Source organism: Artemia franciscana, chromosome 2 (genome assembly GCF_032884065.1).
Source record: "Artemia franciscana chromosome 2, ASM3288406v1, whole genome shotgun sequence".
NCBI classification, from domain to species: domain Eukaryota; kingdom Metazoa; phylum Arthropoda; class Branchiopoda; order Anostraca; family Artemiidae; genus Artemia; species Artemia franciscana.
In genome coordinates this window covers 15,550,080-15,562,627 of record NC_088864.1, presented here as the reverse complement: position 1 = coordinate 15,562,627, position 12,548 = coordinate 15,550,080, and the positions used below count along the sequence as shown (strand labels likewise).

At 33.8% G+C, this 12,548-nt stretch overlaps 1 protein-coding gene across 2 annotated transcripts in view; it reads left to right on the top strand.

Moving 5' to 3' along the window:
* LOC136037822 (protein Fe65 homolog) overlaps nt 1-12,548 on the top strand; it is a 190,539-nt gene that overhangs the window by 169,968 nt on the left and 8,023 nt on the right. For both annotated transcript variants that reach the window (XM_065720661.1, XM_065720670.1), the window contains exons 12-13: nt 1,702-1,904; nt 7,812-7,991. In XM_065720661.1, the coding sequence (XP_065576733.1) occupies nt 1,702-1,904; nt 7,812-7,991 (383 nt within the window). The remainder of the gene's footprint in view (nt 1-1,701; nt 1,905-7,811; nt 7,992-12,548) is intronic.

The following is a 12,548-nucleotide window of genomic DNA, read 5'->3' as shown; positions in this document are numbered from 1 at the left end:
TTACATACAGTATTTTTTTAATAGGAAGTATACAGACGTTTTCAGGGGGGATTTTTTTCTGGTGGCGGGGGACGTAGCAGGATCTTTCCATGGAGGAATTTTTCACGGGGGAAGGGAATTTTCCATGAAGGGGGTGTCGGTTTCCCAGCATTATTTAAAAAACTATCAGAAATTAAATAAAAAAAATAAGTTTTTTCAACTGAAAGTAAGGAGGAACATTAAAACTTAAAACGAACAGAAATTATTACATATATGAGGGGGGTTCGCTCCCTCGTCAATACCTCGCTGTTTACCCCGAAGTGTTTTAGTGCTTCCAAAAGAGCTATTTATTCTAATTAAATGGTCTTTTTGTTTCAGGGGTCTTCCTTAAAGAATTGGAACATAATTCGAACTTTAGCCTAAAGAGTGAGATATTGACGAAGGGGAGAACCCCCTCATATACGTAATAGTATCAGTTCGTTTTAAGTTTTGATGTTGCTCCTTACTATCAGTTAAAAAAAACCCTGTTTTTTATTTAATCAAGTAATACCATCAACATAGCCTAGTACACATGGGGATTACTTTAAAATTTCAACTATTATTTTGAGGCTATTGACATATTTGTGAACATTTTTGGATTTTGATGCAATTTTATGTCTATGAAAAAGAGACGAGATTCTTTTTCTTGTTTTTTTTTTTCAGTCCGTGCCTTTAGTCTTTCGAATCTTTTGCCTGTTTTTAGAGTCTTTATTGGCACTATTGCCCAATATTTTCATATTTATAAATTTGTTTTCTTCGTGTTTAGCTTAGCACGATATTTTCCTATAGCTGCTTCTGTTTACTCTGTTAAAGGTTTTTTTTTGGTCTTTAATTTAACTCCCATGAATGCCTTGATAATAAACCACTATTTTGCGGTTTATAATTTCAATCCTTTCTACTACGAATATTCACTTTGCATCAGTAAGCTAACTTAATATTTTTTTTTCCCTAATATATTGTACTTTGACACGCAAACCACTTTTAAAGAGCCGTTAGTTTGTTTTTATTCAGACGCAGTTAAAATTAGTTTTAAGGAACCGACTTATTTTTGTTCCATAGGGGATATTCATTGTGTGTGTAGTTAGTGTAAATGTTCGTATCTTCGATTACAATTTATCATTTGGCAGAAGACAAAGCAAAATATAGCGTTTGGAGAATCTTTCTATTAAAAGATCTTCGTAAAGAACCATCTTCCTTAACGCCGACGTAAAGGTGATTGTCCCATTTCATGTGTAGATAACTATAAGACGGGTGGTTTTGGGAAGTCTTGTGTGGAACAGAGCTCTGTCCTTCCAGCCCCATTTTGTTAATTCTGATGACTGTGGTTTTGTATAAAGCTATAGTACAAGCTAGTAACGTATGATTATGATTGAAAGGTAAAGAGATATTCGGCTTAAATTGTGTAAATAATGCTGGACTACTTGGAAACTGTGTAGACTAGGGTAATCTTATTTGTAATTTTCCTTATATACGTTACGTAAACCTAGGGCTTCTATATAAATTTAAAAGGGTAAAAGCCGGTAACTAAACTGATTGATAAGTGGATAAAAACTAATTTTAACTTTTAGGGCACTTGGACATGAAGAAGTTTTATCTTTAAAGTGTATATCTTAATTTTGCGAAAGATAGTCACGGGGGTGAGTCTTTTTTCTGTTGTAATGTTGAATTTATTTTCCTTTTCAGTTCCTAGTTTCCCAACTCCAATGGAAGAGCCACGAAAGACTATGAAAGCTCTATACGTTGGTTCAAGCCCAGTCTGTAAGCCAAGTGGTATAGATATCCTTAATGAAGCTATTGATAAATTGGTTATATCTGTAGATCCTGATCAGTGGCTCGCTGTTAATGTTTCTGTTGCGCCCTCGGTCGTTACTGTATTTGATGCTAATGTAAGCCTTTTTTTCTTTGTTTTTTTTTTCTATGAAGGTGAATACTTTGGCAATTCAGTAGATTTTATGAAACTTATTGATGCTAATGTAAGCCTCTTTTCTTTGGTTTATTTCTATTAAGGTGTATACTTTTGCAATTCAGTAAGTTTTATGAAACTCATTCAAAATTCAAACTGATTCTACCGATTCAAACTGATCAAATTGATTCTAAAAGTTTTGACTTATTCATATTAGTTTGTAAGTGGTTGACTGAATTAATTGACCGTATACTTCTTGAGAAAGAAATATATTTTTTCTCCTTCTTTTTTGTTGCTGAGGGATTGATTTTTTTGTTACTCCCTTGTTTATAATAAAAATTAACAAATCTTCAATTGGATTTTAACCAATATTTCTTGTGGTACTCCTCTTGGTAATCCTGAATGAAGACTGCTGAGATGAAGACTGTAATAACAAAGAGTTCTGTACCATTGAATTCTCCATTCTTTCGCAAGAAAACGCTACAATAAAAAAAATTCGTTACTTCGTAGTATACAGAAAATTTTATAAATCATATTCTCAGGGTTCTTAATATTGTGATCCACGTTTTTCCAGTTTTGTATATAGCCCCTGTTATATCTAGCCCCAATAAAGAGGAAGGGCTCAATTATCATGGCAATCACCCTCTATGCTTGTAAGTGTTGAATAAGGAATTATTTGTTCCATTCTTTTGTTAGTACAATATTTTTTTTCTCGGGAGTTTCCTTCATGCCAGATTTTCCTTCCAGCCCTGTAATGAAAATTGTTTCTAAATTGTTGTTTCTCTAAAAAATTTGGGTTCTGCTCTTTTTTCTTCGGCTTCTAATTGTAGTCTGTTACAGGTAATTGATTAATGTCTAACCTACGTGGTTTTTCCGAAAAGCGTGGTCTTTGGGTTGGATTGATGAACAATACATCCCATTTTAAAACCTTCTTACAGCTTTTAGAGAGGCCAGAATAGATGGTATTTAATCGTCCTTGAGCGAGAGCCCGCAATGCGTGATCTAAAAGCGGAGTTTATAGTCTATTTTAGAGAGGACTATCTGAGGTTTTTCTAGCAAGCCTTCGTTTTTTTTTTTTTACTATGTGTTTTTCTTTCATGTAGAAAACTCCATTCTAGTATGCAATCATTCATGTGCCATTATCAGGTTAGACTTAGATTAAAATCAAAAAGTGCTTGTTCAGTTTTGGTTTTCTCGTCCTATCGCTAAAATATCTTGTTCGAAGAATCCATAGAAAGACTTGAGAACGTGTAAGAATTAATAATTCTCCGAACGCAAAGAATATACAGAAATTGAAAGACCTTGAGATATAAAAAATAATGAACCATCTAATGTTACTAGCCATTTAGCTTTCTAATGGCTGTTATTTAGAATAGCTGTCACTCTATCTAATGGCTATTCTAATAGCTTATCTAATGGCTGTTACTATATTTAGCTCTGTTATTCATATCGTTTCCTGCGTTCAAGATTGAGTCGCAGGAATGGAGTTACATTTGCCTCCTAAACTGTAATAGTTCTATCGTTGCCAAGGAAACTTGAGCTATTGCTAAAGAAAAAAGCAAGGTGCAAGCTCAGATTTCTTCAGCAATGCAGGAGCTGTCATAGTTTAAAATGTGCCATGTATGCAAGTTAGTGGAGCACTGGTTTGCCCTAAATCGAGTCTATGTTGTTATTTCTAAAAATCCAGCAAGTACATGGTAAGGCTACGATCGTAAATCAAAAATATACCACTACTTGTCTGTTAGTGATGTTTTTTATTGTGAAAACGAGTAGGTCTTGTTTATACCACCAGGATTGCATCTGCGACTCTTTGTTAATAATACCAAAACTTCGGTCGTTGCGTCATACTGCTACTTCATAATCGCCTCATATTCGTTTGCATGAAGATAAACAGTACTATCTTCGAAAAGACAGAACTTAGCACAAGGTTGTAACTTCTCGTCTCCTGAGGATGAACGTGCTCCAAAACAATTGTCTATAAATCACTCAGTGGTGCAGGTGGATACAAATTTTTCTCGTCCTCAGTTGCATATAACAAATACACATTAGGTATTTGTTCCGAGTTTCTAACCCCTTCCCCTAATGCTGGATCCGATTTATGATTTCTGCTTGGAAGTCACTCTCTGTAAGAGGAAAAATTCTCATTTTGATTATTTTTTTGCCGCCGGAGGACTTTCTAATATTACATCTCTAAGTCTTGCTGTCATTAATAAGGAGTTCCTAACGCTATCTTGGTGACATTCAGAGGAACAAAATGGTTTACACCATCAAGTACATTGGAATTATGGAACTTAATATATTTTGAGATGTAGGATCATAGCCTTGCCATGTGATAGCTGGATTTTTAGAAATAATAGCAAAAATTCCGTTATGTTTAATGTTTATACCAACATAAGACTGCACTAGCTTGTAAGTATGGTGGATATTGAAAGTAACAGTCTCACTTGAGTTTCATGAAATGAAAGGTAAAGCTGGCTTAATCAGAAACAAAGCATTTCGAAACCCTTTTTGTGGGACTTCTCACCATTTTTCTTGAAAAAAAAAGAATCTAGATGCATCACATTTTGGAAGTTTAATGGGAGGTTGGCAACTGAATTGTTTAATCAATTGAATAGAAACAGAAGCGAAGTGTTGCCCTCTCTCAAATTAGGAAGGTGGTGATGACGAAAGGGTACTTCAGCACTTCAAATTGCCAAGGCAATGTAATTCTAGTTGAATTATCTTTTTTTTTTTCATTGAATGTGTATTGAGTGGGTCTGAGTTTCGGATCTTATGTTTGAATTCAATGTAAGAGGGTAGTCCTTTTCATTCTTGATGTTTCTTTTACTTCTTTTATTTTCAGACTGAGGTTGTCTTTTTTTGTTCTGTTTTACCTATGAATTCTTTTTTAGAGTTTCTTGAATTTCAAGTGTGCTGTTTGAGCTTGATTTAACTTTGATTGTTTTTCCTACGTCCTTTCCTATTTTCGGTTTGCCTTGTACTGAAGACAGCCTAGCGGGTGCATTGCCAAAACATGTGCTTTTCCAATATTAAATAAAAAAAACAAGTTTTTTAAATGAAAGTAAGGAGCAACATTAAAACTTAAAACGAACAGAAATTACTCCGTATATGAATGGCTTTTCCTCCTCAACGCCCCGCTCTTTACGCTAAAGTTTGACTCTTTCTCTTAACTCTACATTTTAAAACAGTAAAAAACTTTAGCGTAAAGAGCGGGGCGTTGAGAAGGAAAAGCCCCTTTCATATACGGAGTAATTTCTGTTCGTTTTAAGTTTTAATGTCGCTCCTTACTTTCATTTAAAAAAACTTGTTTTTTTTTTTTATTTAATTTCTGAACGTTTTTGAATCAATGCATGTTTTGATTTTGGCTCTCCGCAGAGAAATAATTAAAACGAAATTTGTATATTTTTTTTTTTTTGGCTAAATGGCTTTCTCATAATTTTGATCGAATGATTTTGAGGAAAAAAGAGCGGGAGAGGAAGCCTAGTTGCCCTCCGATTTTCAGTTAATTAAAAAGGCAACTAGAACTTTAAATTTTCTACGAATCTTTTTATAAGTAAAAGATATACGTAACTTATAAATTAGCTTACTTAAAGAATTTTCATTTTCATATATGAGGGGGTTCGCCCTCTCGTCAGTACCTCGCTCATTACACTAAAGCTTAAATTTTGTCCCAAGTCATTAAGAATGACCCCTGAATCACAAAAGCCGCAGAATAAATAGTTGTAATTACTAAAAACACTTTAGCGTAAAGAGCGAGGTATTAGGAGGAGGTGAACCCCTCATATGGGTAATAATTTCTGTTCGTTTTAAGTTTTAATGCTGCTGCTTACTTCCAGCTGAAAAAAAAACTTTTTCATATTTATTTTTTCATTGTTTTTTTTAAGTATTGCTAGTAAATCCTGCGCTCCCTTCATGGAATTTTTCTTCCTCCATGACAAATTCCTCGATGGAAAGTTCCCCCAGCATATCCCCCTCTTCTCAACCCCTGCCTCCAACCAAAAAATCCTCCTGAAAACGCCTGTACACTTCCCAATAACCATTACTATATGTAAGAACTGGTCAAAGTTTTGAACTTGTAACCCCTCCCACGGGGACTTTGGGTGAGTAAGTCGTCAGCAAAGACATATTTATAAGGTTTTTCGACTACGCTGAATAAAATAGCTATCTCAGAATTTTGATCCGTTGACTTTGGGAAAATAATTAGCGTGGGAGGGGGCCTAGGTGCCCTCCAATTTTTTGGTCACTTAAAAAGGGCACTAGAACTTTTTATTTCCGTTAAAATGAGCCCTGCAACATTCTAAGACAACTGGGTCGATACAGTCACCCCTGGAAAAAAAAAACAAAAAACAAATAAACACGCATCCGTGATCTGCCTTCTGGCAAAAAAATATAAAACTCCACATTTTTGTAGTTAGGAGCTTGAAACTTCTTCAGTATGGTTCTCTGATATGCTGAATCTGATGGTGTGATTTTCGTTAAGATCTCATAACTTTTAGGGGGTGTTTTCCCCTATTTTCTAAAATAACGCACATTTTCTCAGGCTCGTAACTTTTGATTGGTAAAACTAAACTTGATGAAACTATATTTAAAATCAGCATTAAAATGCGATTCTTTTGATGTAGCTATTGGTACCAAAATTCCATTTTTTAGAGTTTTGGTTACTATTGAGCCGGGTCGCTCCTTACTACAGTTCGTTACCACGAACTGTTTGGTTTGACTGACAACTAAGTTGTTTGTAAAATTGGAGAAGAATAATTTTTTTTTTTATGTTAGCTTTTTGCCAACTTTGAAAGCCATTTTGCAATGGGGCTAAAACTTTCAGGAATGAATTCCTGAACCAAGTTTACTTCCGGTTTCTTTGGTGACACAGTGAATCGATGCTCTACTTGACAATATGGAGCCCAGGGATCGATCCCCATTGTCTTAAGGCCGGGAGACGGGCTTTCCACCTGTCCCTGTATAAAAGATCCTGCAGCTAAAACTAAGCAATGGTCTTGGAGGATTTATATCCTTTTTTACGTCCCAGAAAGGTAGTTTCAAACTCTTGCATCCATCACTCTCCTAGTTGTAAATGTTAAGCGATTACCTGGAATAGTTGTGTTCTCGGAATATAAGTAGGACTCTGATACTCAAATTCGAGTCATTTGTGTAATATCTGGGGTTCTCATGAGATCAATCACATTTCCATGTGATCCTATGAGGTAAAGGGCCTCTTAACATTCATCTTGTAATAGTTTCGGATGCTCTTTTGGATGTCCAGTACCTCTATACATTCCTGGTGATCCGTGAATTATACATGTTTGCAGTTTTACAACGAACATATTCCGCATGTTACAACATGCTTCAAACATATTTCTTTAAGTAATAAATTCTATATATTCCTTAGAAAACACTTTTTGACCCCCCCCCCCCCAATCTAATCTCTCCAAAAAGCTCTCTTCTCGACTTATGCCTTATTCATTATCATTTTAGAGGAGAGAGACTTCGATAAAGTGTATAACTTTGACTTTTTCATATGTATCTTTATTGAACTTATTTTTTGTATATTTTTCATTTATATGAAACTCATCAAGACAAGAGAAATAAAATGAATATTTCCGTGAGTCTATAATTTTATTCTAATATTAATTTTAAAATGAATTTTGAATAAAATGAATTTAATAATATGAATAAAATGAATATTTCTGTGAATCTATAATTTTATTCTAATATTCATTCTATTTTTCGTTTTCTCTCCTTTTTATTTCTGAGCAGGGCTTGATTTTGTCTCCTGCACAAAAAGTCTAAATCTGGCTCTGTATTGCTGTTTACTACATCCTGCTTTTTCCCACATTGCTTTATCTTGATTTTCGTACCTTCTTAGTGTTTTACTGATATTTCTTTTTTACAGGACGAAGAAAACGTTATCGTTGAAAGCCGTGTTCGATTTCTTTCATTTCTTGGCATTGGCCGTAATGTCAGGCACTGTGGTTTCATTGTTCACACCGCACAAGATACGTTCATGGCACATGTATTTGTTTGTGAGCCTTCGTCGGCAGCTCTTTGCAAAACAATCGAAGCGGCCTGCAAGGTAACTAAATAAACTATATGGTTTTGGTGAATAATGTATGTATGCTTTTATGTACTTAGTTTTGAGTTGAATGGATTTTTTCTTAAATAATACTGGAAATCAGTATTATTCGCTCAAGAAATAAAAAATGTGGCTCTTGTTAAGATTTTTACGATGAATTCAGACTTCCTATCTGACATTAATCACCGCAGCAAACTACTGAAATCGACAAACCACTCCAGTTGGGAGGAAGAATAACTTGTGTAGAAGGGTTGGACTGAAGGCTCTTCTTGATCATCAGTTTTATGGTTTATCTTTCTCACCTTATATTCCCATCCGTCCCCAAAATCACCTTCGAGGTATGAAGAAAAGACCTTTTATTTTTCAGGTTTTGATTTCTCATGATAGGGTTGAGAGTATTTTATACCCTCGCTTGTTAAGTGATACAACACAAGTAGACAGCAGTAATTAGCCTGTTGTCTATGTTTACTATTGTTATTATTATAATAATTTTTTTCTTAATTCTGCTCAGTGTAACAGGCAATGAATTGTTTTTGTTAAAGTGTTTTGGCTGATGTATTAGACTGCTGAATATACCGACTCTTGAACATGCAACATATAATTGTCCATGGGAAAAACTATCCGTATTCAGATCTATACATCATTATTCTATTGATTGCCCTTGAGCTTTGTTGATGGTGATTGCTAATCAAACATTCCCTGTGTCCCCATCGTCATTTATATATCCCCCTGTGCCCCCCGGCGTCCCCGTTGTAGTTGTGTCCCTGTGTCCCAGTCGTCATTTATAGTCGACACACATGACGTCAGTCGACACACAAACATGACGTCAGTCGACACACGTCCCAGTCGTCATTTGTGTCCCGGTCGTCATTTATATTCCCTGTGTCCCGGTCTGTATATACATTCGTTTTTGAATTGGTATATGATGAAATAAATTTTTTGTTTTTTTCCTTTTTTTCTTTTTAGTTTTTTTTTGGTTTTTACCTATTTTTTAGCTTTTTAGTTTTTTTCTTTTTTCTTTTTAGTTTTTTTTTCTCCTTTATTTTTCAGTTTTTTTTCCTTTTTTTAGTTTTTTTTTCTTTTTCAGTTTTTAGTTTTTTTATTAGTTTTTAGTTGTTTTTTTTTCTTTTTAGTTTTTTTACTGTTTTTACCTTTTATTTAGTTTTTTTCTTTTTTTTCTTTTTTAGTTTTTAGTTTTTTACCTTTTTTTAGTTTTTTAGCTTTTTTAGTTTTTTTTTCTTCTTTTGTATTAAAGCTAAAGCCAAGGTTCGAACCTGGAACCTCTCGGACCTAGAACCTGGAACATAACGCTTTACCAGCTCAGCTACTTCGGCTTGAATACATTTACCTTTTTTATTTTTGTTTTATTTTTATTTTTTTTTTTAGTTTTTTTTTCTCCTTTATTTGTCAGTTTTTTTCCTTTTTTTAGTTTTTTTTTTTCTTTTTCAGTTTTTAGTTTTTTCTTTTTAGTTTTTTTTGTAGTTTTTACCTTTTTTTAGTTTTTTTTAGTTTTTTTTACTTTTTTAGTTTTTAGTTTTTTTTTAGTATTTTCTTTTTAGTTTTTTTTGTAGTTTTTATCTTTTTTAAATTTTTTTCTTCTTTTGTATTAATGCTGAAGCCAAGGTTCGAACTTGGAACATCTCGGACCTAGAACCTGGAACATAACGCTTTACCAACTGAGCTACTGTATTTGTATTTGTATCGGATTAACGACGCTTCTTGACACTAAGGTCCCTGCGTCGGCCCTGTCGTGCATTCCTGCAGCATGGTTCGATCTCTGGGTCCCGTATTACCACGCTAAGGTCAAACCCACTGCGCCAACACAGGTAGTTATATAACTGAGCTACTTCGGCTTGAATACATTCGTTTTTGAATTGGTATGCGATGAAATAATTCAGACGTCATATGCGGACAGTGACGTCACTCGACAGACACACAGACAACTTATTTTTATATATATAGATAGATAGATAGATACGTCAGTTGACAAACATGACGTCAGTCGACACACAAACATGACGTCAGTAGACAGACACACAGACAAACAACTTATTTTTATATATATGGATTTGTTGAAAGGCCTAAAAAACAAAATTTCGGACCATCAAACTAACGCAAAGGCCAATGCTAAACTGCCTGAAGCAATGAAAATCCACAAACATGTCAAAAATGAAAAAGAAGAACAAAGACGTGGGCAATTAGAAGACATGCGACACCAAGCATGTGAGCGAGTCAAAAATGAAAATGAAGATCAAATACACATGCGGTTAGAAGAACAGCGGCTGTGTGTCAAAAATGAAAAGCGAAGATACACGCGGTTAGAAGACATACGACATTAAACATGTGAGCGAGTTAGAAGACCAGCTATAGTGAAAATCCATATAAAATGAAAAAAGAACAAGGAAATATGATTCATTTATAACTGCTTCATATTTTAAAGTAAGAATTCCAACATTTTTTGGTTAGTTTCTTTATATAGCTTAGGGCTATATGAGACCATTAGTGGAAAGCTGGATGTGAATTGCCAGAAAAAGCTAATGAAACTGTGAAAATGAGCATAAATGAGCAATCTAAAAAATGTGTTTCTTTTTGTTCTAGAATGTCTCCTTGTGAAGAGCTACTATTCTTAGCCTAAATTCATGGCTGGTGCAGCAGTAGTGGTTACGGTTCTTTACTATAGGCAATGCTGAAGTGTTGCCTCTAATATCTTTTAAGGATGAATATTCGGTATAGAGATTTCTCTGAAACGGATTTTTTTAGCTTATAAAACGTGTTTTGCATAACGACCAGTTTACTAAACTAGACCAGTTTATTAAAAGCACCAGTTTAATATCTAGTAAGAATAAAATTGAAAGTAATAGTATCAATTCACGAGAACAGAGAGAGCATCAGATTGTATTTCTATAATGTATGATTTGAACATTTTATTTTGTATTTTTTTGAAAACAAAATAAAGATATATTTCGTTGAAAATTCCGAATTGAAAAAAAAAACTTGAATCGATCAAAGGGAGGGGACAAAAGATCTAGGAGACAACTCCTCTCCTCAATTGAGATATTTTGAAATATTTCAGTTTTGAAATATTTTTGAAAAATACTTCATTATCACTTTTACAGGGAAGCCAGTTTGGTGTCTCTAAAACTCAGAATAACAAATAATTATTTTTTCATATACCCGAGTATATCTTTTTTTACAAAGTAAATTTTTTTAAGAAAGAATTGTCCGACCAACATTCTATAAATAATCCACCATCTTAAAAAAAAATTAAGGAAGCCTGTTTTGCATACTATTTCCTTACGACGTGCGGGATTGAAATCGTGCACCTGAGATCCACAGGCACACTTCTTTCCTCTGCGCTATCGTAAGGTGAATGGAAACGTGTTTCTTCTAAGGCTTTGTTTGCTTACTTTCGACAGAAGAATCTTAGTTGTCGTAGAGTCACTTTTTAGTATAGACTAAAGCAGATTTTAGAGATTTGTTTACGTCAATGGAAATCCGAAATCCATAGAATATATTCCAGAGTAAATTTCTCGCAGTTCATTTAATTGACTTACCAATAAAGAGAACATACCACTCGATGCCTTTTTTATGTTCTTTACGAATATAATAATCATTTCTATCGCAAATTCAAATTTAAGCATTTTTTGAGCTATTAAAAATGACCAAAATATGGGGTATATAAAAGGCTTAAAACATTGGTCTCAAACTTTAAAACATTGGTCTCAAATTTACTATTTCATTATAAATCCGTTTTTTCAATGATATATAATCCACAAGCACTGATTTTCGAAGATTAAGTTGGATAAATACATTTTATTCTGCCGTTTTCTTATTCCTTGACGTCGAATTTTCAATTAAAGTATGCGTTTTCGGTCGTTTTTGATAAAATAATACAACGTTTTCTCAGCGCTAAAATTATTTATAGTTAGGTTAGGTCAAAAAGTGCTTAAATTTGAAATTGCAATAGAAGTGATTATTATATTCGTAAAGAAAATAAAAAAGGGCATCGAGTGGTATGTTCACTTTATTGGCAGGTCAATTATATGAATTGCGAAAAATTTACCTATTCCAACATAGGTTGAATTGCCAAAATTTACAACACGAAATGCAGCTTTATTAAGCCTGTACCTATTTTGATAAACCCCGTATTGTGCGTTCATACAAATTTTTTTTTGTTGTGCTTCAGAGATAGGTACTCTAAAGAAAAAAAAAATAAATTTTTTCAAATAAAACGTTTGCATCAATATTCATTCCTGAAAGAAGGATTAGATTTATAAAACAAAAAAATTGCATTTTTAATTTGATACAGTTGATTATATAGTCGATACATCGAGCGCAAAAACTGTTCTGTATGTGATGTAGACCATCCCTTCCTCAATCCCTCGCTTTTTACGCTAAAGTTTTTCAGTGCTTTAAGAAAGCTTATTATTCCAAAGAAACAGCCCTTGTTTTTCAGGAGCCGTTCTTAAAGAATAAGAACAAAAGTCATATTTTAGCATAGATACTGAGTGATTGATGAGGGGCAGCCCCCTCATATAATAAATAATTTCTGTTCAT